Source organism: Solea solea, chromosome 20 (genome assembly GCF_958295425.1).
Source record: "Solea solea chromosome 20, fSolSol10.1, whole genome shotgun sequence".
Taxonomy (NCBI): domain Eukaryota; kingdom Metazoa; phylum Chordata; class Actinopteri; order Pleuronectiformes; family Soleidae; genus Solea; species Solea solea.
Window position 1 is genome coordinate 13811008 of NC_081153.1, and position 26427 is coordinate 13837434.

Below are 26427 nucleotides of genomic sequence, written 5' to 3' on the forward strand. Positions count from 1 at the left end.
ACCTTTCCCTTTGGGCTTACCAACGTCTTGCTTTCACACTAAATCAGTTCACTTCTGTGTACATTTACACGTTCATGTATTTTGTGTATGTGTATGTGTTTCATAAAAATATTGCTTTCATGGTAACCAAACACTTGGAACACATGGCACTTCGTTGTTACTCTCTTCCTTTGAACTTATTGACACTGTATGAAAACTAAAAAATAAATCAAAATGAACTGCAGCACTTAGAGTTTGTCATTATTCAACCACTGCATTTCACCATTACTGAGCACAAACAAGCTGGGTGCAGGAGCAACAGGTAGCTTTTATCTGTGGCCAGGATTAGGTGCCTTGCTTGGGGATTACAAGCCCAAAACCTTTCCTCTTGGGCTTCCCAAAAGAATGCATTGGCTGGGAATCGAACCCAGGTCAACTGCTTGGAAGGCAGCTATGCTCACCACTATACCACCAACGCCTTGCATGTGCACGATTTTATAGACTTTAAAAAAAAAACAGCTTACTTTGTGTACACATTCATGTCATTTCCAAACGTTTAAGATGTGTGTTTCATAAAAAACATTACTTCCAGGGCAACCAAACACTTGTCACTCTCTTCTTTTGAACATATTGACACATACATCATACCAAAAAATTAAATCAAAATGTATTTCTGGATTGCAACTACAGGAACATAGTCTTTGCACAAGATCAAGTGCCTGAATATAAAGCTGCAGATTATCCAAGGTCGATGTCATGGGATTTATTAATCCCTGAAGGACAGCAGGGTTAATGTCTGACAGGGGGCAACAGATCCCTTAAACCACCACTCCATCCTCTGGGTCAGCACCAACACTCTGATCACTCAACAGATGCTTTATTGGCTGAAAGACATTAAGGCTAACAATAACTAAGTACTATATCTATAATGTTGTTACTCCAAAGGGTTAGTTAGTTAGTTAGTTAGTTCACAAATCTTTTTCCATGGTCTGTGGGAAAAAAGGCATATTATTGTATATGAATAAAACTAACACTGTGGTATTAAAACACCTTACAATGATTTTATGCCTTTATTTTAAACCAGATATATAATGTACTATTTTTTTTTACTTTGAGAAGATGAGGTTCAATGTCAATAAAGCAGCAGGTTAATCTTAAAGCAGATACCACAAATAACCTTAACAGCATCCTTAATACATACTACAATTTATAATAAAATAATAGCCATAAGATATAATAAGATGAATAAATAAGATAAATTAGAACAACTCTGATAGATATTTCTGATAAATTATTCAGAAAATAATAGGAATGGTTTACAGAAATTAGGGATTATTTTTCAGGGAAAAATAACAAAAACAAACCCAGGACCCAATATTAGATCATTTACCTCGGTGATCTTACTTCACATGAGGCCCGTTGTCACTCACATGAAACTGATATCAAAACTCTTGACACCTAAGATGAAATTGGACGCAAAATGTATGTTTAAGCAAATTAAAATGCTAAATAATTAAGGCGGCCATTCAAGGCAAGAAGGTAATTTGAGTGTCGTGCTGTTTGATCGAGTCGACATATTGTGAAAACTACAAAGAGACACGGGAAGACAACAAGTCAGCGGGTGTGTTGTAATATACCACGGCTGACTGGGCATGTTGTGTCTGTCAGAGAAACAATGTTAACGTTAATGCATGAGGGCGTTTTCATTTAGGACCGGCTCATGGATAACAGTTTCCATGCAACAGATATTTGGTGCAAATGTGTTGATGGGGAGATAAAACACAATACAGTTCAGGGCTGTAATTATCTTTTCTGTAGTCACTTCAATGCAGCCTTTTAAAAAAATGAACTTTCCGTGGCCCGGCGTGTAAGGGATTGATCCCGGCTGTCTGTCTGTCTGTCTATCTGTCTATCTATCTCTCAGACTTAACTCGGGGAGAGTTTGTGTGGATACGGCAGCAGAAAGAAGCATTTCAGTGGTGGATTTTGTATGCACTTCTTGGTGTTTTCAGTCATACTCTCAATTTGTTATTTTGTTGTTCGACACGTTACAAGCCCAATAACTTTGCCAAAGGAATGCATTGGCTGGGAATCGAACCCAGGTCAACTGCTTGGAAGGCAGCTATGCTCACCACTATACCACCAACGCCTTGAGTGTGAATCAGTTTACTTCTTTGTACATTTACACATTTTTTTGCATTTTTCCAAACATTTAGGATGGGTGTTTCATAGAAATAATACTTCCATGGCAAAACAAGCACATGGCACTCAATGTTACGGTCTTCCTTTGAACTTGTTGACACCAGAACAAATGCAGCCGCATGTAAACTGCACTAATTCAGAGTTACAGTCATTTTTGTGTACAGCGAGCAGTAAATTGGACCTCTGCATTTCACCATTACTGAGCTCAAACAAGCCGGCTGCACGAGCAGTTTTTATCTGTGCCCAGGGTGCTTTGCTCAGGGACCAAACACCTTTCCTTTTGGGCATCCCAAAAGAATGCGTTGGCTGGGAATCGAACCCAGGTCAACTGCTTGGAAGGCAGCTATGCTCACCACTATACCACCAACGCCATGCTTGCACACTAAATCAGTTCACTTCTGTTATGTATGTAATTTACAGCCCTCGTGCTTCAATGTATAGGATCAAAACCCTGCTTTACTGAAAGACACAAGAGTCCTCCTGTGACTGAGGTGATAGTTTTAATCGTGGGTGAACTCATTTGAAAATGGTTTTAATGTGTGTAAGGGAAATCTGTTTACACTTAAGTCACACACACAAGTTAAAATAATAATAATAAATATTTTATTGTTTTATGAATATAAAATTAAATCATGCAATGCAATTTAAGTAATCACATTAAATAACATTACAGCATAAATTTGACTCATTCTTTGAAATCACCTATACCTTTCTCTCACCTTACTCTTCAGTTATACGCTTACCTAGCAGAAGGTGGCGCCAAATAACTGAAAATAGTGTCACTTGAGTGGAACAGGGAGTGAGAAATGAAGCTTGTGGCTAGAACCATAGCACAGTAAAAGTAAATAATGTCTATTTTGAATATTGTAAGTGATGCTGTGTGTGAAGAAATGAGTGCAAGAATACGACAAATGGACATTTGTGGTTAAGATTTTTTTTTTATTTCTTTTCACCATCCTTACAGCTTTAACCTCATTTAAATCATCCATCCCATGTCAATCACCCTGTTCTTCATGTCAAGTAATCATCATTTTTGCATTATCAGTAGTTTTCGCGGTGCTTTAGAGTAGCACGGCCCCCCCTCTGGTCCCTTTTTCCAAACATTATTTATAAAAAAGGTAAAACAAACACAAGAACCACCTCTCATGTTTTCACTCTGTATCCACTGACATGTCTGAGTAACTCTTCATCCGTGAACTCGGAGCACACTCACTCACTATTCATCTACAATGTCAACAACATCTACACCGCATCTCTTTGTCCTCACACCCCACAGTACAAATGCTGACAAAATCTTCATTATAAATTAAAAGAAAAGAAAACAGAGGAGTGTTTCGATGCCATTTCAAGTATAAGGTTTTCACACAGCCAAGATTAAGTTAAACAGGCTAAGACTAAGGCCTTTGTGTGACATAAAATCAAGTGCATTTAATCAGTGTTTTAGATGTTTTAAGCATTTCTCAGGCTCTAAATACATTTGACGTCCACTGGCACGTTTCATTTTGGCACAAACACATTCTGAGTACGACAAACCTGTCAAAGGCACACACTGACAGACGAGTTTGGAGTGTCTCCTTCATTTTTACACCACAGGGAAGAATGGATTACAAGACTCCTGTCATCACTCTAAACCTCGGGGGACTGCTTCAAGTCTTGTTCAGCCAGCATTCTACCATGAAACTGGCTCCACATGCAAAGCATAGAATTGAGTGTCAGTCTAGTGTGACCACAAATCTCTCCGTCGGTCTACCAGGTTTCCTCTCACATGACGGAGCATGTTACATTCCTGGCATTATGTCTTTGAGCAGCCTATCTTTCCACTGGTTTTTTATTTTTTTTAGATGTAAGAAACAAACATTTAGTATTAAACATTAAAAATCAATATTAATTGCACATTTAGGCTGGACGGCGAACACATTTATGTCTCGAACTAATCTGAAAGGCACTTCTTCGGAGAGCTGGACAGTCGAACAGGTTTTACTGCCGTCGCGTCGTTGCAAAAAGACGTGACACTGCATTCCATTTTGGTTGCAAAGGCACTTGGACGAAGGCAACACAAACGTTTAAGTCTCAAAAAAGACCCAGTAAATCTCACCTGGGAATCCTCCTCCACTCCACCACAGTCTGCACTTCACATGGGCACAAAAGCTCTGCAGTGGCTTAAAGTGTCTTTTTTACTATCCAGCATTTGCTTGCTTTTCCCATTCGATAGAGTGCAGACTTGGAGAGCTGGAGGACTGGGAGAAGTGGACAGAGACATCCACTGTAGTAATTGCACTACGGTTAAAGAAGGTCACTTCCTGTGAGGGTCACTCTTTCTCCTTCTACTTCTCAAACTTCCACTGCTGGTTTTTGTCTCCCGCGGCGCACTGCTTCATCTGCGCGTCCGTGCGTCCGTCGGCTTTGCGGTAGGCAGTCACACACATGCCTGACTGAGGGTGATAGATGGTCCCATCCTGACAGGGTTTGAGGGGGGACATGTAGATTAGGTGTAGGGTTAGAAATGTGTGCAGTTTAGTAATCCTTGAATGCTATACTAAGTTGGGTTTGGGGGTCAATACATTACAGTATTAGGTCATAAAATTATTTGATGTGTCATCAGAGATTAAGAAAACATGTTGAATCGAAACACTCTACATGCATGTTAAAAGTCAATAATTTGGTTCTCTTAATGTCATGTAAACACATTAGTCCAACTACTGTAAATTCAAGCTAGTCTTAGTCGGACTAACATATCTGTATTATGCGATTCATAGTCTCATTACTCCTGCATGTATACGGTTAGTCGGACTGGAGTCGGACTTGGTGTTCTGTGCATGCATCTAATTGAAACACTCAGTGCGTTTACATGCATGTTAAAAGTCTGATTTAAGTCAGACTAAGACAATAATTAGCTTTTCTTAATGTCATGGAATCATGTTAGTCCGACTAAAATCAAGCATGTTTTAGTCAGGCTAATATACCTGGATAATACGATTCATAGTCTGATTACTCCTGCATGTATACACTTAGTCGGACTGGAGTCCGGGCTTGGAAAGTTGTCCGATTGCCTGTCTTAGTCGGACTACGGCCTTACATTGATTGAACTAAACTATGCATGTAAAGGCACTGATTGACTACAGTGATAGAGCCATTTTATTCACAACTTAAAACTGTGTTTACTGATTGAAATTTCTGTTTTTGTTTATGTTATGAAAAAAAAAGGGGTAAGTGTGGCTAGATCCTTATAGGTCCACCTTCTGGTTTGTGCAGAATTGGTTCAAACTAGTTGCATCTCTTGCATATAGTCCCTTTAACTTGTGAAATGAGCTCTGTTTTGGGATGGATCTGTGTACATATGTATTTTTTTCTTCTGTCAGTTGCATATGCACACAAATTGTTTGGCTTTTGTCTTGGGTGTGCACTTGGTTGAGAGACAGTGTGTAAATGTTAGTATCCCTTACCGCTCTGAATTCCCAGAGGATACTTGGAGACTTGATGTCCCCGTCGTGAGGACAGTGCTTCATCACGATGGAGGTCTGTCCATCGAGCGCTTCGGCACACAGCTCTGTCACCGAGTTGAAACGGATCTCCTTCTGAGATGTGTGTTCAAAGTACTGCAGGAGAAGAGAGACCCGATTGTGTGGCTATTTGCTCTGTACACATCTCTGTATTGTATTGTATTCTACTGTAAGTGTGTTTAAGAAAGCAACCCAACCCAAACACTATGAAAGCGTTGAACTGTTTTGTCCTCTGCATTGACACAAAAGCTCTGCAGTGGCTTAAACTGTCTTTTTACCATCCAGTATTTGCTTGCTATCATGTCACGTGCTAATGAGTTATCTCTGGTTAGAACTTGGTTGACAGAAAGTATACTGGTGTGTAAATGTTAGCAACCCTCGGACCTGTGGAATCCCAGAGGATACTAGGTGACTTGATGTCCCCATCACTGAGGACAGTGCTTCAATCTGATGGAGGTCTGTCTATGGAGCACTTCAGCACATAGTATTGTATTGTACATGTTTTTCAAACGCAACCCAACTGGAAAAGCACTGGTGATTATAAGATTAGCATTCTGTTTTCCCTCCCCGTCTACTTTCAGTGCATCTCTCTCTCTACCTTCATCTCTATTTGTTCAGGAGGGATTTCAACAAGCACAATGTTGCAGGTTGGCATGAAAAACAGAATGTTTTTTCTCTTCCTCTGCTGAGGGAGAGATGGAGCGTTGGCAGGTCCTGTCAAGCAGACGTGAACACAAACCCAACTGGTGTCATTTCAACATCCTGGCCCACTGGGACAAAACATCAAAACATGCAACAATCCCTAGTTACCCATTAAACAGAGGGTCCGGTAATCAATCTTCATACTTGCCCATCCTTGTCTTTACTTCTCAAACATCTTTCAGGTGCATTGGGGCCCTTGGTGGCTGCCTCTAATAAAAGACTCTCTCGAGGCTCCGGTTTCTGGCTTCAAACGTGTTTACCCAGGCTGTGCCATTAATTCTGCCAGTGACGCTCATGTATCTTTTAAAAGGAAAGTGCTTTTTATGTGGGCCAGGGAAAAAGGAGCAGGGAGAAGTTTGTGAAGGGCCCTCAGGTTTTGTTTCAGCAGAGAGCCATTCAAACATCGATTTTCAGTCTAACGCTGTGCTATTCTATGACTCAATGGCGTGCACTGGTGGGGTAATCAGAGACATCAAGCAGGGTGGAGATTAACAGAAAGAAAGCTCTGTCTATTGCCCAACATTAAATATACACCCTCAGAGACAAATAATCAGCAGCTTGCTCAACCGTCCATCACTGGAGCTGACAGGCGTTCATCTGAAACCTAAAAAAACTAAATGGCACCGTGCGATAGTTTGGGGTTTATGTGGATGTCAGATTCTTCTCCCTTCATTACATTCAAGTACAGCACAGATTATTTTTCAGACATGAATCGTTTTAGGTGTTGGCAGAAATTGCTGACATTTTAAAATACACCTCCCAGAGTACGTACGTGCAAGAGGGGAGAAAGTTTAATGTACCTGGTTGCCTCCCTGGCCATGGCAGCCGAAGAGAGAAAGGTGGGCACCGGTAGGATTATGGTCTGGCGCATTGTAGTCCAGACACTCTGACTGTATTCCTAAACTCCGCACCTGGCAAGAGGAGAGCAATAAATATCAGTCATGATTAAAATGCTGTATTGATTGCTGTAAGACGTGGTTGGTTTTATGCTGGAGCGGCAGGTCAGACTGTGAGACCATACACTGAACAACACCCCTGAAGCTACTGGATTAAATGACAGAAAGCCTTTTGAAATATCATCTCAAAACAAAAACATTTTCCGCTGGTGTGCTTATTTTCACCAAAAGTCAACATTTTAACCTCTACATAAAACACGTTATTTTCAACATGTGCCATTGTGTATCCATGTTGTCAGTATGATACACATCAGACAATGAATGCCTCACAGCTGTCAAAGTGTAACAAGGGGCAGCAAGGCAAGAGGGTGGTTAAGTCTTAGGAAATCTTGCGGGGATTTAACTTCTTTGTTAAAGATCTTGTGGTGGGTGAAGCACTCCGACCAGACGTCTGGCCTAAAATTGTCTTCAGCTAAGACCAAATGAGTTTTAAAGCCTTTGTTTGTCTCGGTTCAGACATCGATCCATCCGCAGGATTTTAAACACGTGGTGTTCTTGTCTGGATTCATCATAGAGGGAAGAAAGGAAAAAAACAGACACTCACAGCCCCGTGCCAGCCCTCCCTGTCCTCAGGTACATGTAATTCCGGATAAATGTTCTTCAGGTACCAGTCAAAACTCTGGCACTTCAGCCTGTCCCTCAGTAGCAGCCGTTCTGAGATGTCCCCATAGGTTTCCTGGAAAACAAGCAAAACTATTATTTAGGGGTGTCAAATTATCGCGTTAATTACGATTTATTAATGACAGTTTTATAATCGCGTTAATCTAATTTTTAATCTTTTTTATAAAATCCGTTTTCATGTGTGGGGTCAGAAAACATACTTGGCCTGGAACTAGTAGAAGTAGTAGTACTAGTACTAGTTAGTACAAGCAGAAGTGGGACTAGTCGACAGGATACTAGGCTTGGAATGTTTGTATACAATGTAAGGGTCTATATGGACCTGATGTTTTATTAGGGCCCGAGCACTCACACACAAATTTTTTAGGTGAGATTAAAAAAGAGATTAATTAGATGAATTAATTACAGATCGTGATTAATTAATCTCTCAATTTTTTTAATTGTTTGACAGCACTACTATTATTATCCTCATCATTCTGTTAGTTCAGCTTACATCCTCTGGAAAACCTGATAAAGCATACCAGTAAATGTAATATTTACATCCTGGATCCTGTTCAGACTGATCACACCTAGTGCACAAACTGTACTGTAGTTATCATCATAGGTGTTTGCTCAGGTGAAGCTCCAACACAAAGAAACCACAAGTCGGGAACATTTTTTGCACTGCCCGCGGCTAAGATCATGTAACAATAAAACAGTAAAACCCACAGTCATGGAAATAAAACTGTGGATCAACACTTTGTCCACCTATTAGAGGGTTGGTGGTTTGATCCTGGGGGTCAAAATGTCAGAATGTACTTGGTCAAGACACTAAACCCTTTCCTGCCCCCAGAAAACTGTGCGGGTGTGAGTGACAGAGATGTGTGAATAGGCTAATATGACCTGTAAGTAGAAAGATTAAAATAAAGAATTATTTTTTTTATATATATTTTGAGGAACCTCTTAAAATCTCTAAATCCTTGATGTTAAAATGCATTTTAAATATATATCAGTTGTTCAATGTTTGCCAACACTGTAAACATGTACTTTATGAATCATTCAATAATCATGTTCTAGTCCAAATACATTTTATTAAATGAATAAATAAATAAAATATGTAAACAGAAATGTGCGGAGTAAAGTTTTATGCTGGCTTCCCTGATATCTAAGGGTAGCGTGTTCCAAAGTAGGAGGAGGAGCTTAAAGTCAACTCTAAATTTACAGGTCAATTTGACAGCCAGCAAAATGTTCAGCAAAGTTTAAAGACCTGAGCACTCCTACCTTTTTGGCTGGAGGGTTCCTGTTGTAGAAGTGGTGTTTATAAGAGTCCATCCAAACCTCTGCAGCTCGTACGGTGTTCTGGAGGAAGTTGGGCCGTGCATAAGGGGCCTTTTTAGGGAACACGTGGCCCACATGAGAGCACGGGTGAATTTCCAGGCTGCCCCCACACTGCCACACCTGAGTGCACACATCAGATAATTACAACCTTGTGATATCTCATGTTAACATGTTAAAATACACACGTTCTGACAATTCTTGAAAGATTTATCATTATCCTCCAGCACTGTCAATAATACGCCACATGTTTGTACTGACATTTATGACGTTGTCTCTCATTCAGCCACTGACTGACTTATCTGCAAATGAGCAAGTCGATACTTTATATACTGCAAATGCTTAAAGTCCATCCCAGCCTTTGTACACAAACAATGGTATCTGTGGTGACAGATCCTTCCTGCGTGAGAAACACAGCTGTGTGCTGTAACTTGTTCATGATATTGATTAGCACTGTATACATGCCCCCCCCCCCTTTATTGTGGAATCAACAAAAACGAATAAACAACACTCACTCGTTTTGAATTAGTGAATGAATTTTGAGCTCCATTTAGCTTGCTCAGTTTCAGGACGCATGCCAGTTCACTGTCACCGTGACCTGGTTTATATTAACTGAACAGAGACATCATTAATGTGATCAGAAAAACCTGTTTTCCTGCTAAAACATGGCAAAATGGCCACTGTGTTTTGACCAAAACAGGGCAAACTAATTGTTGTCTATACAGTTTCGACATCTTAATTCACCAAGCATTTTGTTATTTTTCCCAGTGAGCTGCATTCCTATCCCCACACATACAGTGCAACCCCTCAGCCCATTTAAACCAGAATCCAATCACAAATGGAGAAAGTTCACACACAATTTACATGACCTCCCTCACAGTGACCTTACGTCTGTGCCAATTTGATTGACGCAAACAAGTGAAAATCAACACCAATGTCCCAACAAGGTATCCGCCAATAGGAGGGAGCAGTTTCAGATGCCACTGTGATCCGACACTGACGCGTGTCTCTGTCACGTCAGTTAAGCAGTGACTGTTCGCTGTTAAGCGGATGAATCAAGCGTTCTCGGGGGGCGTAAGACCATCAACAAAACATTCATTTTGCGAATGGGATGTCAACATTTCACTGATCTTTCTGTGTACTTTTTTGTCACAGTGGAAAAACCCAAGCTCAGTCAAATGCGATAATGGTGAGATTAGTCACAGGTTGCAAACTGATACATGTCTAAGTGATTTGCGGTTTCCACCGCAGGAAACCTGAACTCACCCTGAAGGAGAGCTCCAGGTTTTCTCCTCCCCACACCTCCATGCCCATGTCATACGTGCCGAGGAACTCAAAGTAAGCCCGGCTGACGGCAAACAATCCACCTGCCATTGTAGGGGATCTAGAGTAAAATCAAGGAAAACAATTAGTCTTTTTAGTGCTTTTCACTGCGAGTACATCTTGCAAAGTGTCCAACCATCACCTGATGGGGTCAATGCGAGACTTGCGCCTCTTGCGTTCCACCTCAGGGACCGAGTGCCACTGAAAGGTGAGTCTCCAGTCGAATCCTCCAATCATTGGCTCATCCGTCTGCATATAAAACTCAAACGTTTTCCAGTCAATTGTGTCGATCACGGGGCAAACAATGGTGCTGGCATTCTCACCAATCCTTAAAATCCAAAACAGAATGTAGAGGAGGAGGAGACGAGACAACACAACACATGATTTAGTGTTATGTGTGTGTTCTTACTGGTGTTTCCTAAAGCTGCAGTGCATAACGTTTGGTGATTTATGTTGTTGCTGAGGTTATTATTCTGCCTCTGTTTAATCTTTGTGAACACAAATGATGTAATTAATTAATAATGTTATGTGTTGCAAATGGGCGCCCTCTACAGGCAGGGACGCCGGCACCCTCACTGCCAACATGAAGTGGGAAGAACCAAACGGAGGGTGGGGGTGAGTTCACCTCAGTCCTCAGGTTAAAAGTCAATTACAACACAAATTGCTTATAAATAAAGCACATTTATATTCTATGTTGGATTTATTCTTATTCTTGTTTTGTTTTTTAAATTCATGACTGTACATAGTCTTGATATGCATCTATAATAAAAAATGTTTTTTGTACAATAGTTACAAACATTTGATATGTAAACACAACAGTTTTGTGTGTGTGTGTGTGTGTGTGTGGGAGGTTGCCAGGGTAGTGATCCGCCTAGGGCGTCATACAAGCGAGGACTGCCACTGAGCAGGAGTGGGTCGGGCACGAAGTGTTTATCCAGTAAAAATGCAGAACAACCGGCTTATTGAGCAGTAGAATGCCGTTCTGAAATGTTTCAAAAACCTTCTCATTCATACTCCAACCGGTTTGCGTGCCCTCTCGTTTTACTTGGGCAGGGTGCTTCGTTTCAAATTCCTTTACGCACAAATTGAACTCACCTTTCCAGCAGAGGCTCAATCCAGCCTGGGACGCACTCACAGTGGCAATCGAGAAACGTCAGTACATCGCCCGTAGCAAAGGTGGCGCCGATGAGACGAGCGCGGACCAGACCCTCTCTTTTGTTTGTCCTGATGAGCCGCACGCGTTGCAGGTTGCTGATGTACTCGGCCAGCTGGGATTTCAGATATACTATACACAAACACACACACAACCATTATTAGCATTAAGTGTGCCAGGGGACAGAAAACATTAAAATATGCTTTACTTATTAATATGAAAAGAAGTTTCTGATGTTAATGCCAGTACAAAGAGCAAAAGCAGCGACCTTAAGAGTCAAAGATACTCTATTTACACTGATTTGGGTCAGACAGGCAGCATGCAGTGGTAAATCAAAGTTTTTTTGGAAATATCTGCCGGCCAAGATTTGAGGTGTCTTTGCTGATGAAGGACGTCCATTTCACAACTGTCTAAACTCCATTATCACCGTTAACTGAGCTTTTAGGGGCTAAATGATTGAAAACTGAGGCCTGGATGCTACAGTACATCCTACTCAACCAGCTCGGAAACACGAGAGAGTATGTTGTCAGTCCCGTCGTCCCTGTCTTGTCTGCAGTAACCATTCTGGTTCTGGAGTGGCATCTCTGGCATTCCATTTGGTCAGGGTGGTGAGAGGAGAGGAAATGATGTCAGGGCAGTTCAGGGCTCACTGAAGTCATCGTTATGGAGAAATGTCTCCCGATGCACACTGACTAGACAAGCTGGGGCTGAATACTAGTTCCATTAGAACATGAAGACTAGAAAAAGCAAGTGAGTGAAAATTGTTTTTTTACACATCACATTCGCTTTTAAGGTCAAGAATAAATGTTTGCACTGAAGTTCAAATGTATACAACACGCACTGTGCAGCAACATTTAAGACCTTATCATTTATATCCTTAATGGCTAAAAATTGCAGTCACATTTCACTTTCGTTTATCTTTAAAAGAATGTGTCCTGACTCATTCCTCCGTTGGTTCATATAAGACAATTATCTAATTATCTCTCCACAAATAGCATCTGTCCATTGTCCTAAATTGCTTGTGATAGTTTTATTCTTTTGTATTTCCATGCTTTGGTTTATGTTTCATAGATTTGTTTTTATACCATGTGTTTTTGAGGCTGTGTGTCTGACATGCTTTTATTTTGTAAAGCCCCTGTGAGCTGTTGTAAAGGGCTATAGAAATAAAGTAGAGCTGACACAATTAATTGATTATTTATCGATTACTAAAGGAATCGACAACTATTTTGATAATCGATTAATCGGTGTGATGCTTTTTCATGATTAAAACAAGATTTCCGATTGTTTAATCCTCTTAAATGTGAATATTTTCTTCATTTCTTTGTTCTGGATAACAAAGAAATCATTAAAAGTAAATCATTTTGGTTTGTGGACAAAACAAGACATTTGAGAACATCGTCATTTCCAGGTTTGACGAACACAGATCAACATCTTTTAAGGTTTTCTGATATTTTATGGACGAACGATTAAACGATTAATCGAGAAAATAATCGACAGATTAATCGATTATTAAAATAATCGTTAGTTGCAGCTCTAAAATAAAGTACATTACATGTGCACATATGGTTGCTGGTCCAAAATTGCTGCAAATGAATAAAAAGGGGGCTTCTGATCAGGCCCTCAATGGTTAAAAAAAAAAGGAAATAATAACACATTTGTTTCATGTTGAGTGTCAAACCTCGGTCACTATAGTCATCAATGAGAATGATCTCTTTCAACAGGATTGCAGGCGTGGTCTCCAGCACACTGTGGATAGTCCTCAGCAGGGTGGACCAGGCTTCGTTGTAGAAGGCTATGATCACAGAGGTGGTTGGCAAATGCCGGTAGTCAAACGTCTTGGTTCGGCATCTGAAATGTGTTTTTGTGGGTGTAGGTGGTGTTGGGGAGACATGGTCACACATTTAGGGTGCAGATTTATTAAAAAAAAAAGGAACAAATTGGCCCTCTAAAAGGACTCAGCAACAATTCCCTGCATATACCGTAGGTCAGCAACCTAAAGCAACTACTGAAGCCAGAAGAGGTGTCTGGTCTCGATCCAGATGGCAGTCGTTAAAATAATAAAGAGCTGCAAAAAATACGGATGGGGTGTAGGGAGGGTATCATACCAATGAGCAACATACCACGGCAGTGCTCTGGGACAGACCACAGAAACCCGGGCAAACAGACATAAAGGGAAGAACAGATGGGCCGGGGGAAAAAACTGGTAACAAAATAAAACCAAAGAAATGAAAAAGTAGTAATTTGATAGACTGAGTACAAACGGAGGTATGAAGCAACAGCAAAGGCTTTTCTTGTGTTCCTTTCTTTGAGCTGTATCTTTGTACATCCATGTGTTCAACACAAAGTGTAACCACTGACACAAGCGGAATGGCTTTAGGCCAATTTTACAGCCAGAGGCTTAAACCAACAACTATGACACAGTTGGAATGGTGCTTGGATTGGAACAAATATATAACGCAACGGTCAAAACCAATCAAATCAACTGTTTTCCTTTCCTTTGAGTTTGAAATATGACATTAAAATGTCTAAAAATGACAAGACTGATGGTATATATATGGTGGAGTTAGTACTCTGCATACCCATAGAAATCTGTCGTTCTGTTCAAAGTAATGGACCGTTTCATTTTGGTCCCCTTTGATCAACACCATCTGCTTTACCATCTCTGTTGTAACTTCCGGGGGAAACCACCAATGAATATGTTTTTTTTTCCAAGTTAGGCAGTGTGTTGTCTTTTTTTTTTTTTATTTATATTGTGCATTTGTCACTAACGAATCACAACTACTTCGTTTGCAGCAAGTTCTGCCACCAACGGTCTCCCTGTACAGCGCAAACGGGAAGTTCAACCAAATGAGACAACAAAGCAATTCCCACGCCGCTCTCTGACATCACCAAACTACGTCTTTGGAAACGAGTTAAAAGCACTGCGTTCACTGTGCTGCCTTGCGAAAGATTGTTCTGCAACAAAAGAGGAAACTAAAAGTGTAACAAAGTGCACAAACACCACCTAAAATAAATCAGCATGGGAGGACGTCACACCACTGCTCACACTGTTGCTACGCAAAAAAGCCAAACAGAAACACTAGTGCAGCATTCACCATCTATTCACTGTTATCTGTGAGGGGTGTAATCCTCAGATCTCACTTCACTGGCCTGTAACGACTGATCGGCCTAGATTGGATGACACCCATTCATATCCCAGCTGCAAAATGTTTGTTTGTTATTAAGTAAAAACTGGCCACAGTATTACCCACACAACAAGCTTGTGCGGGAGATCTGCAGCACAGAGTAGCAATCACAATTAAATCTACAAACGATGCTTCTGTATAAATCCCCCACATGTAGTACAGCAGAGGCAAGTCTCCCCGATAGTTATGTCCTAAATTAGAGAGATTTTCAGACACTCTCAATATTCATATTGATGCTGATCTTGTCTTTATCTTTCAAAAAAACCCATCACGGTCCACGTCGAACTTAAAAAGAGAGGAGGAGGAGCTTCTTTGCGATGGTCTGATAATAACAAAATAGTAAGAAAGGGCAACGGTCCCTAAATGTGGTTCTATGAACAGTCATCTGTACGGAGATGCTGTTATTGTTTTGCAGAAACAGAAAGATGAAGCTCAGCTCCCATTTTCTGACCAATTTGTGCAGAAATCTAGATAATTCCAAAGGGCTCACTGTACTTTTTCTTGCAACTGTAGCTTGAAGTCAGTTTCATCCCAGCATGTTCAATACAAGTCATTTATACACGTTACACAAAGATAAAAATTCAAGAAATCCAGTGCTAAAAGGAATCTATGAATCACTGGTGTGCTCCAGGGCATATACAACACACAAAACGAGAGACAGCGCATCTGGGTTTCATTAGTATGCCAGGGCAAGATGAAAAACGACTAATAAAAGACACGTTACTCTGCGTTTCATCACAGGCTGCGCCGTGGAGAACCACTCTGGATGGAATAAATCCATTCAGGCACAGAGCTGCTTATAGCAGCTTTGGTAAGCCCTGCAGCGCAGCATCATGAGCCTTCATCTTTGTTTCTAACTGTCACAGGAAAACTGATTCCAGTAAAGAGCTCGACTTAATCTCTATTGAGTCACTTTTCCCTGACACAGCTGCAGCACAGCTATCTGCTCCATGCAGCGGCCAGGGCCAGAGGTGCATTTATGTTTCGACTAGAACCTCAAAGGAAACAGCAGGCAATAAAAAAAATAAAAAAAGAAGTGATTTGCTGGAAAACAACAGGCAACTGATTCTCCGTGAATATAAATTATTCACTTAGTGACTTCTATTAAGTCATTATTTATAGGAACCATATTGAATTCTACTCACTCAATCATCCTGTGGTCCTGGATATGCCGATGAAGGGAAATCTTGTCACTGACATAGATATTGAGGGCATAGTTCTCTATGCTTTCCTCCTCGAGTTTCTTTTCCTCAGGACTGAGGGTGAGGTGCGTAGCCCGACCCCACTCCCCCGGAGCATTGCCCTCTAGCACTGGCTTAATGTACAGAGGCCTCGCCAGCAGCCCCTCAGCCCCTCTCTCCTCTGACAAGACCTTATCTCTCTCCAGAAATTTGAGGTCCTCATCTTCCTCCTGCACAGAGGATGGGAACGAGGCACGCTCCAGCAGAAGGTAGCCCAGCCACAGTAGCCACAGCAGGAGGCACGCCTTGGCCAGCACACCCAGTTTTCGAGAGAAACGCCCCCTCATGACGGACAGCCCCAGGGAGGCACCGTGACTGGCGGAGCTTCGGGGTGCCCGACAGGACACAAGCCTCTGGGGGGAAAAGAGAAAGGCGATAGGGTTGTAAAATATTTTATTTTACATATCAGGTGTTAATGCGTTTTAATCAACTAAATCATATTAAAAAGTGGCCTTAGGACATAACTCTTAATAGACCAGAGCACCGCTAATCAACACTGACATTTTAAATATAAGGTCAGGCATGAAACCCTCTTGTGACCATCATGATAATCAGGACACCTGGATTTATATTGATTTTACAGCTGTAGAATTGTCCAAAAAAATTGAGTCAATGAGTGAGTGCTTCTGCCTCCTTTTTCCAAGATAACTTTCAATTTCAATATCTGGCATTTTTACGGTACTAAGACGCTGGCGTCACAGATGTGTGACGCGCTGGTGAATAATGACAAGTATTTGGACACAAGATCTATTTCTCTGCTTTCCGGTATCCATCCATCCATCGTCTACCGTTAGGCACCCTAACCCTTCAGGAAACAGCTGTAGGTAACTGGACATGCTCGTGTTGAGACATTTTACCTCTCACCCAGTTCTTGTCAACAAAAGCTCAAACTGGATGTTTATACACAGCATAAATGTTTTAGCTACAGCAATGCACCCCCCCCCCCCCCCCCCCCCATTTTTCTAACACATATTTGCATATTCATCAGTTTTGTGCTGCAGTACTTTATGTAGCAAACACACTGCACCATTACATCCAAGCCTACTCGTATTTAAAATAACCTCAATGAGTCGGGCCTCAGCAAGCCTTTTGTTCAGGTTGAGATTAAAAGTCAGGCCTTTTGTAAAGGCTTCCTAATTTTAGGACTTCCATTGTCTGAGACTGCCCAGAGACCTGGGTGGAACATTTGCACAACCAGACAGATCCCTTTTATCTGGACTTAAAAATAGGATTTGCAGAAACACATAAGGAAAATCGGTGTCAGATTAAAGTAAGATATTCATGTCTGTCAGATCGAGTCACCGTGTGTGAATATGAAAGACGGTTGCAGTAATTAAGAGCACTTGGCTGTATTGACACTGAGCTGAACGTAATCACATTACATTAATTTTAAAGCAGCGTGCAGAGTGTTGTTTACAGGACTACCAGCCAGTGCCAGATAAACAAATACACACACACTCCTTCCTCTTATCCACATCAGAGCCCAGTCATGGTTGTTTCCTTATTTTGGGCTTAATTCTGGTAACAATTTGATTTTGCCGCTGGGAAAGCGCTGTAAAACAAAACAAAAACTGCATCAGGGTGCTGTGATACAAAGTCAGGGGGAACTCAATTTCCACTGAGTTCTTGAAAGTAGCAGCAGCAGCAGCAGCAGCAGCAGCAGGAGCAGCTCAGTCCTTTCACTCTCGTCTGGGCCTGGGCCAGAAGACTAGGGAGTCCTGAGGTTACAAAATGGAGACGCCTGGAGACAAAACCCCCATTTACTGGTTGTCCATCACACTTCCCTCTCTCTCTGTCTCTGAATCCGATAGCCATGCTTCCTGACTAAAAAGGTACTGAAGAAAAATGAAGGATAAGAATTACATGTACTTTCCCAACCTCTTTAATAGCGATGAAGGAACCGGTGAGGACAGTTCATTTCTATGACGCTGGAGAAGGAAGGACGCCATCACTCTCCATGGTTAGCCTGGAATGAACAGCGTGTACTACACACACATGGCTCATTTCCTCGTCAGCCAGTCAAGAGAAAAGAGCAAATAGCTGTAATGTGTAACATGCAGTAAGTACAAGAGGAAGAGGTTACACATGCTGCAGCTGAGAAAATAAAGCAATCCTGCTGTTAGGCTTGTAGAACAGGTATCGCTGGCTCCCCTCCACAGCACAAACAGCTCTTTACTAAAAACGATCTGTGCATACAACACTGACTGAGAGGGCTGTAAAATGAGCCTCGGAGGCGTTTTAGGCCCAACAGATAAAAGCTGGACAGATAGAGACTTGAAATGTGCAACGACACGAGAGAGCCTTGATAAACGATGGTTCTCTTTTCTCTCTTCACCTTTGCAAAAAGGGAATCAAGAGAAGAACTCAGACCACTTGGGGCTGAACATCCATCCATCCATCCATTTTCTACCGCTTTATCCTCCACATGAGGGTCACGGGGGGTGCTGTGCCAAACAACCATCCACTCACACTCTCACCCCTACGGTCAATTTAGAGTGTCCAATTGACTTAATCCCCATATTGCATGTTTTTGAACTGTGGGAGGAAACTGGAGAACCCGGAGAAGAAAGGCCCTTGTTTCCGACTGGGTCATGAACCGGGGTCTTCTTGCTGACCACTACACCAACCGTGTGGTCCCTTGTCAAAATATCCCTTCAGATGAATTATTGTCTTGATCTAGGCACATCTTTTTCTACAGACTGAAGAGAACATCTTTGCTCCTCACAGATCTGCACACATATCACACAGTAAATTTTGAAATTTTTACATTTTAAAGGTGGTTTTTTTGCATGAAAATGAGAATAATGATTACCATTCCTCTGATCAAATCATATCGCAATCGCAATCCCTGAGGTCTAATAACAGGTTGCAACGATTTACCCATTGAAATTAAATCTGCTAAAGACCCACCTCTTCTCCCTTCATTCAAGTTGAAATGACTTGACACAATATCAATAAAATCTAAATATTATTGAGATAACTTTCAAAGCGAAATGCTTTAAAGCTGTTGTGCAACTTTTAAATATAAATAAATGCCTGTTACATTGGAACCACATGGGATCACACAGCTCTGATTAAGTTTATCAGCTCATTGCGACTATCTCTGGATTTATTACTTTAACAGTGTTTGGAATCTCATGTCAGCCAGTGACATTCCCACACTGCACACAGGAAATTAATGGTTTTACAACAAGACTGATAAGACTGACGAAGGCGAGGGAAAACGCCTCTAAAGCTTTCAGAAGTGGCCTGTGCTGATAAAAAAAACGCTGATAATTCACCGATCAAGCAGTTTGAGAACATGAAAGTCCGACATGATTGAGAAATGGGCTCTTATTTGGCGGCATTTTCTGAAAGTTTACAGATACAGAGTGGCCTGGTTAACACCAGACTGTATGTCAAGTTCATTTGAGTCTGGAAAGTGTGTCATCTCCTCCCACTTCCAATGGGCGTGACTAACAGACGTAGATTTCCAAAAACATCTTACAAAAACATTACATTTTTTATTTAACATTCTTAAGTGGGAATATAATATAATTATAAATGATGAGGGGCTGGAATTAGTGGGAAGATTTTGGACGAGCCTGCACATAATATTCAGCGTTTGAGACCCGTCAGCTTCGGAGACTTATTTGAAAGTAAACCAAAAAGGGGTAAAAGAAACAGGGGTGGGAATCACAGGGTACATGGCGATACATTGTCCACAATACCAATAATATTGCGATACAGCGATTCTGTGATAATCAATATCTTGCAAGACAAACGTATAACAATACACTGCAATATCTGCCTAACTGAAGAAGACCTGAAAAGTTCACAAGTGCAGTATTTTTCTATTTAATCTCAACATAGAGAACGAAGTCTATAAAGGATAAGGATAAATATAAATGTATTGACCGTGGATGGAGCAACTCTTATCCCGCTGTAAACTCTCTCTTCTTCAGCCAGGTAACTTCCACCCAAGTTTCCCCCCATTCATTTGAGCAGCGCCACCATGAGGAGACACGCAAGAATTAACGCCCAGTGAGCAAAAACAGCAGTGTCGTAATTTGTTGATTAAAACATTGATATTTGCACATCCATTATCGTATTACACGAGGAAGGACAATGATTTGTCAACAAACGGATGTTTACCCACCCCTAAAAAGAAGTGAGTGATAGTTTGTAAAATATTGACATTAGATATTGGAAGTTGAGGCACTACAGTATAAATCACTAGGACTGTATATACGTGTCCAGTATCTTCAGGTCACTGCTGGTTTTTGTTTCTCATGATGCTCCCAACAATGGAAATTCACCAACACATTGTGAAAGTTTTATATTCACTGCAGTGTGCGATAATATCATATATCACCATGATACAGTAGAATGACGATGTGACATCACTGTGACTGTATATTAATAAGGGATGGGAATCGGTCTCAGTCCGATACTGGTCAAAATCACTGGTTCGGATATCGGACAGATAAAAATGTAGAATCTGATACAATCCAAACATCTTTACTGTATATTGCATGCTTCATTACACACAGACGGTAAAAATGTTAATAAAAACCAACAATAGCATTTTAGCAGAGTCAGTTACACAGTCTTGTCAGAAATGACTCAGCACAAATGTTTTTGTCAACAGCTTCATATGTTCATAAATGGTCTAAAATGGCTGTATCGGAATATATCGGTATCGGTCGATAGTTGTAGATATCGGTATCGGACACAAGTGGTATGGGGACATCCCTAATATTGATGCTCTATATCTTACACACATTATCAGGTTTGGTTTTGTTAGAGAGGAAAAGAGGATTAAGAGACTGAGGAAGTGAGACTGAGTGAGTCTTCACACAGAGCAACAGGTTTCTCCCCATGTGTCAAACTACATCATCGTCAGGGTTTGAAATGTGTCCAACAGAGTCTGGACGTCGCATACATTAGTAAACAATAACTTATAAGAATAATAAAAAAGTTTTTTTTTTACGACAAAACGACTGTTACTGAATGAGTTTGGAACTTATTTGCTTCATTAAAGTCGTTTTTCGCTGTCAAATGAGTCGCCCTGCAAGACTCTATCACTTAAACATGCAGGAGGAGAGTCGAAAATGCAAATGAACGTATCGACAGCGAACACAACACTATAAAAAGCGGGATTAAAAGAGAGAAAGATAGCATTGATGCGGTGATTTATTTACCTTCAGACACGGGTTACATGTCTTGGACTATCTTTAAAGCATGTTGGGGCCGTCGTTCGTCAGACTGACCGTCCTCCACTCGAACCTCTTGACTTGCAGATGTCAGCATACCCACATCCTCCTCCTCCTCCTCCTCCTCCACCAAAATATGCGCTAATGCAGCCGTGAGAACCAACGAGCTTCCGGTACGACCTTTCAAAATAAAAACACAATACGGTATTTTGTATATTAAAACAGAACAGAAATACTGTTCTACTGTATATGCCAGGGTGTGTGATCAGAGTGGAGCTGAGGAATTTTGACCAGAGTGTGTAGAAAATGAAACAATTAACAAAATATCTTAATCTAATCTCACTGTAAAGTATATGTGATGAAGAGGAGGACTATGAGAGAGCAAATTATCTTATTGGGAATAAATCTGCCTTCTGTGAAAGGTCTGTAGCTGGACCTATTGACACCACTGTATTTTCACGTTGGTGATATTAGTGTCACTTCAAGAGCTCAATATATTCTCAAGTGGTACTTAATTTAAGTTTGAGAACCACACAGTAGTGGCAAACCAGGCAAACAAGTGGCAAAGACAAAGAAGGCGAGAAAGAGTCATGCAAACGAGGGGTTAAACTTATTTTCACTCGCTGTACATCCAGGTTACATTTCAATCCACACATAACCCTAACACTAACACTAACATCAAAGGTCCACAAAGGCACGTTCTTTTTCTTCATGGACATTCACTTAAAGGCTTAAGGCTTCAACTGTTCAAACGTTATGCTGTAACAAGTAATCCTGCATTCATCATTTAAACTAAACCTAAACTAAATCAACTCAATCCTGGCTCCTATACACGAATGAAGAATACCATCCTTTTTGGTAGGCAAAGGCCACCGTAGTTCCTTGTAGCAATCCCACCATTAGACCATTATTAAATAAAAAATGTAATAAATGTTTTTCTTTCAGCTTCTCCAATACTCGATGAATAATTATATGCACAAAATATGAAACATTTTGAGACATTTAAGACAGCTTTTACTAAATGTTTCTCATCTTTTAAAATTGTCTTCAAAATGGACATTATAGTCATAGGACTGCAAATATGACTTTCTGGAAACTTTTATGACGTGTTTGAAGTCTGTATCATATTCTTACCTTTATTTCGCATATGAAAGCCCTTCAAGTGAAATAAAACATCTCCATACAAGAAGTAAATAATAAAAAGAAAGGTTTAATTCTGTCATACTTCCGTTTGTCGGTGAGACTCTAACTCCAGTTAACTTGACGCAGCACTCCACGTTAGCCTGTTTATTAGCCGTAATCTGTGTCTTCCTGCAATTCGCCTCTAGGAATGAAAGGGTGATTAAAACTTTAGCAGGTTTTAGTGGTTTCGTTTCAGTGACAGTGTGAACTCATATTTTGAACTTTAATGTCAAGTTTAATTAAAATGAACAAATATTTAGGATATGTACTTCTCTACAGACTCCTAAACTTAGTCTAAATTGAAACTTTTAGTGACGCATGTGTGTGTGTGGTGGGGAAGAAAAGCTATAAAATATGAATGAATTAAAATATAAAAGCTGCTTAAACTCTCGCTTCCTTGTCTGTAACAAATGTATGAGCAATGTGAACTAAGTGACCTTTGTTCTGTTTAATGAGTGACTCTGCCAAGCCCAGTGGAGACGTGTGGTTTCGCCATTGTATCTGGAACAATACTGTGTTCAGTAAATTGCAACGTTAAATTGGTTCTTTGGAATTATATATATATATATATATATATATGTATATATATATATATATATATATATATATATATATATATATATATATACGTAAACAAACTACATACAATTTGAATGATTGTACCCAGTGTACTTTGTTATTTATATTTCTAGCAACTTTTACTTTTACTCCACGACATGTCCTTTTACTTTTATAGTAAAACTTAAGTACATTTTATATCAGAAAAGGACTTTTGATACTTAAGTACAGTAAACGTCATATACTTTAAGACTTTTATTGAAGTAATATTATATTAAAAGTGACTTATCAACTTATACCGAAGTCATTTTCTGGTAAAATCCTTGTACTTTTACTCAAGTTTCCCTTTAGGGTACTTTTAAACATATGAGTATATGATGACATATTTGGAACGAATGATTTGACAGACGTTTGCGTCACAGACAGAATCTGAAGTCACAAAGTGTCTTAATGTTCTGGAGGATGATGAAAGGATCTATTCGTCTTCTGCATGAATGGACAATGACAGAGAGAGAGTGCGAGTGCGAGTGTGAGTGTGTGTTCTGTGTGTTTGCCATCTTAGGCGTGGTGTGCTTTCCTATGAAGTGTAGGTCCTGATCCGGCTGCACTTCACTTGACCACAGTGTGTAGAGTTACGCTGTTGTCACACCTGCAACAACTGGCAACTTGCCACTGTCTTCTATCTCACCCTTTCTTTCTTTTCTTGCCTTTCTTTTTCTTCTCACACCTCTCTCTCTCTCTCTCTCTCTCTCTCTCTCTCATGTGCTTTCATCCAGAACTGAAGAAGGTCCCATTTCTGTGATAAGGATCTGGGGCTTTTCACAGCTACAAGGAGGGCTCTTGCAGGTCTTGTAATCCAGCCTTTCACCCTGATTGAAACTACAAATCCTTTCTCTATAAACATGCAACAGATTATTCACAGCTGAATTTGTGTCAAGGTCCTTTATTTATTTATTTTCGAACATATTTCATGTTTGAAATGAGGGTAGGAAGAAGTAAGAACTTGAACTTTGTATTATATTCTCTCTTGGACCCCTAATCTATATTGTATACAAATCAGAAGCTGATATAATGATAAATTGCTGTCTATAGTAGAGGACTATTCACAGTTGACATAAATAACTTTCTAGATTAATTATTATACACATGCGTACGTAAATGAACATACATTAATTACAGATGATGTTTTTCAGCTTTAGCTCGTTCCATAATTTCATTGCATAGATTGAAATACATCTAAGCATTCTATGAATCTTTAAATTGAATCCCTTTAGATTATAGATAATCCTTTAAACAACAGGGTTTTTTTTTTTACCCGACAGGCCACACACACACACACACACACACTCTGATAAACAACCAGGAACCATATCCCAACAATTTGTGTTTATATAATGTAAAAATACTCATGTGGGGGTGTGTATAGATATAACCTCGTATTCATACAGTATTTATTTACCATCACAAACCTTTCTCTTGCGTGCCTTGTTCACACATCAGTTGCATAAACGACACAGTCACACAACTGCTCCTGCGTGAGTCCTGTTTAACCCTTTCTGTGCAATTGCGTAATGTAATATTCAACTTCCTTGTTCAGGTTGTGTTGTCCTTGGTTTAATGACCCTTTTTTTTATTGTGCAAGTGCACAGAGGAATGGAACGCCCATTGATTCCTGGCCTATAAAGATAGCTCTCACTCATTGTCATTCTAAAATCTAGAATTAGTATCACTATCACAAAGAAGTGTAGCTGTTTTAGTTAACATGATTATTTTTGTTCGGGCCAAAGGATAACCCAATTTAAGACTTCATCAAACACATTGTCTTTACATATATATATAATCTGCATGTGGATTCAACTCAACAGCTGCACAACATATGACTGAGAGCGCTTTAACTTTATAGATTTGAGGGACAATACAGTGTTAATGATTATTATTTGACCTGCATGTGGCTGTAGTAGGCGATAAGATCAGATGAAACAGTTAAGTAAAGAGCACCACCTAGTGATTGCTTAAAATGCACCACATTTGTTTACATTTTACATAGGTCACTCGCTCACTCACTCACTCAATCACTCACTCACTCACTCACTCATCTTCTACCGCTAATCCGCTTTAACCTACACATTTGCCTAATCCCCAAATCTGTATGCTTTTGGACTGTGGAAGAAAACCGGAGAAACATGCAAACTCGGGTCCCTGTTCCAACCGGGTCACAAGCCCGGATCTCCTTGCCACATTTTTATTGGTTTTAAGATGAGTAACAGAGTAAAAAACGTAACACAACATTGTACATAATCTCACCATATAAACAAAGGGAAAAGGCAAAGGAGCAATTGCCTGTTGTATCAGATAAGACAGACCGCGGGGGGGGCGTTCCAATCGGTTTATACTCAGGGGTCATTAATATAGAATAAAAACCTCTCCCATTCTGAATAATAACGTCCCAACTTGCCCAGCAGAGAAAATGATACATGTAGGGTTACATGACAAGAGACCTCCTGACCAACAGTTCTCTGAATAAATAACGTTCATGAACTAGTTTCCAAAACACCTGTAACCTTTAGATATCTGGATGATTCAATCCCTCTGGTGTCGAACTGCAAAACTGTGTCCTGCTCTGACCAAGGTCACCACTCTGCTCTTCCTCTCTCGTCCAGTGCACAAGTTTAAAAAAGGAAAAAGGAAAAAAAAAGGTAAGCGAAACACTCACTCTTCTTTTAAGTAGACAATAGCTCAGTGTCATTTCATCTGCCCAGATAAAGGTGTCATTACTATGGAAGAGTATTAGGGTAAAACAAAACATGTGAAAGAAAGAAAAAAAAAGAATAAAAAAAGAATTTCGAGAAAAAATATTAAAATATTATTAATTAATAAGCACATAAATCACTATTTGCACTCACCTTTTGTTCTGCGATGGTTTCCTCTGGGACCACTCGAGCATCCAAAAACTCATAAATCCTATATTTTTAGTTTTCTCTCAGAATATCACTTCAATCTCAGAAATCTGATTTAAAAATAAATAAATGAATGACTTTCTTTCCAGAAAATGTTTTACATGTGGCCCTAATACTCTTTACACCTGAGACACAGTACATGCCAAGTTTGTCAGTGGGCAAATGAACCTCTAGACACTCGAAGCAGTTATGTGAGGAATGTTTATCTGCACCTCTTACGTCTCTACAACTTTATTAAAACGACACCTACATTATGTTGGAAAGGAACTGATTTACCTTTTGGCCTAATGATTTCATTAGCTGGACGTCCGTTGTGTTTCATGTTCATTTAATCTGTTCGTGCAATAAATCATCAGTGAACA

The 26427-nt window shown here is 40.2% G+C and overlaps 1 protein-coding gene and 3 non-coding genes across 5 annotated transcripts; all 4 read right to left on the reverse strand.

Annotated features, from left to right (window-relative positions):
• Positions 1-385: 385 nt before the first annotated feature.
• On the reverse strand, positions 386-457 carry trnag-ucc (transfer RNA glycine (anticodon UCC)). Its single transcript has one exon. It is a non-coding gene; the product is annotated as a tRNA-Gly (tRNA).
• A 1599-nt stretch (positions 458-2056) lies between these two features.
• Positions 2057-2128, reverse strand: trnag-ucc (transfer RNA glycine (anticodon UCC)). Its single transcript has one exon. It is a non-coding gene; the product is annotated as a tRNA-Gly (tRNA).
• A 351-nt stretch (positions 2129-2479) lies between these two features.
• On the reverse strand, positions 2480-2551 carry trnag-ucc (transfer RNA glycine (anticodon UCC)). Its single transcript has one exon. It is a non-coding gene; the product is annotated as a tRNA-Gly (tRNA).
• Positions 2552-3095: 544 nt separating this feature from the next.
• On the reverse strand, positions 3096-21496 carry poc1bl (POC1 centriolar protein homolog B (Chlamydomonas), like). Of its 2 annotated transcripts, none has more exons than XM_058619613.1 (11): positions 21357-21496; positions 16078-16526; positions 13426-13595; positions 11690-11879; positions 10737-10922; positions 10538-10655; positions 9218-9394; positions 7884-8015; positions 7184-7294; positions 5625-5777; positions 3096-4637 (listed from the first exon to the last, which is right to left on the reverse strand). In XM_058619613.1, the coding sequence occupies exons 2-11, from the start codon at positions 16458-16460 to the stop codon at positions 4506-4508; spliced, it is 1752 nt and encodes a 583-aa protein (XP_058475596.1). In that variant the 5' UTR covers positions 16461-16526; positions 21357-21496; the 3' UTR covers positions 3096-4505. The 2 variants fall into 2 exon arrangements, with proteins under 2 accessions (XP_058475596.1, XP_058475597.1); XM_058619614.1 differs by lacking the exon at positions 21357-21496 and adding an exon at positions 18052-18201.
• Between the last annotated feature and the right edge of the window lie 4931 nt (positions 21497-26427).

Bases quoted from the DNA above. Each gene is read 5' to 3' on its own strand.
- poc1bl (XM_058619613.1), bottom strand. From the start codon at position 16,460: ATGAGGGGGCGTTTCTCTCGAAAACTGGGTGTGCTGGCCAAGGCGTGC. The intron at 9,395-10,537 runs GTGAGTTCAGGT...GTGTGCACTCAG, and splicing joins ACCTGGAGCTCTCCTTCAGG to GTGTGGCAGTGTGGGGGCAG. The intron at 7,295-7,883 runs GTGAGTGTCTGT...TCCTCTTGCCAG, and splicing joins GGGAGGGCTGGCACGGGGCT to GTGCGGAGTTTAGGAATACA.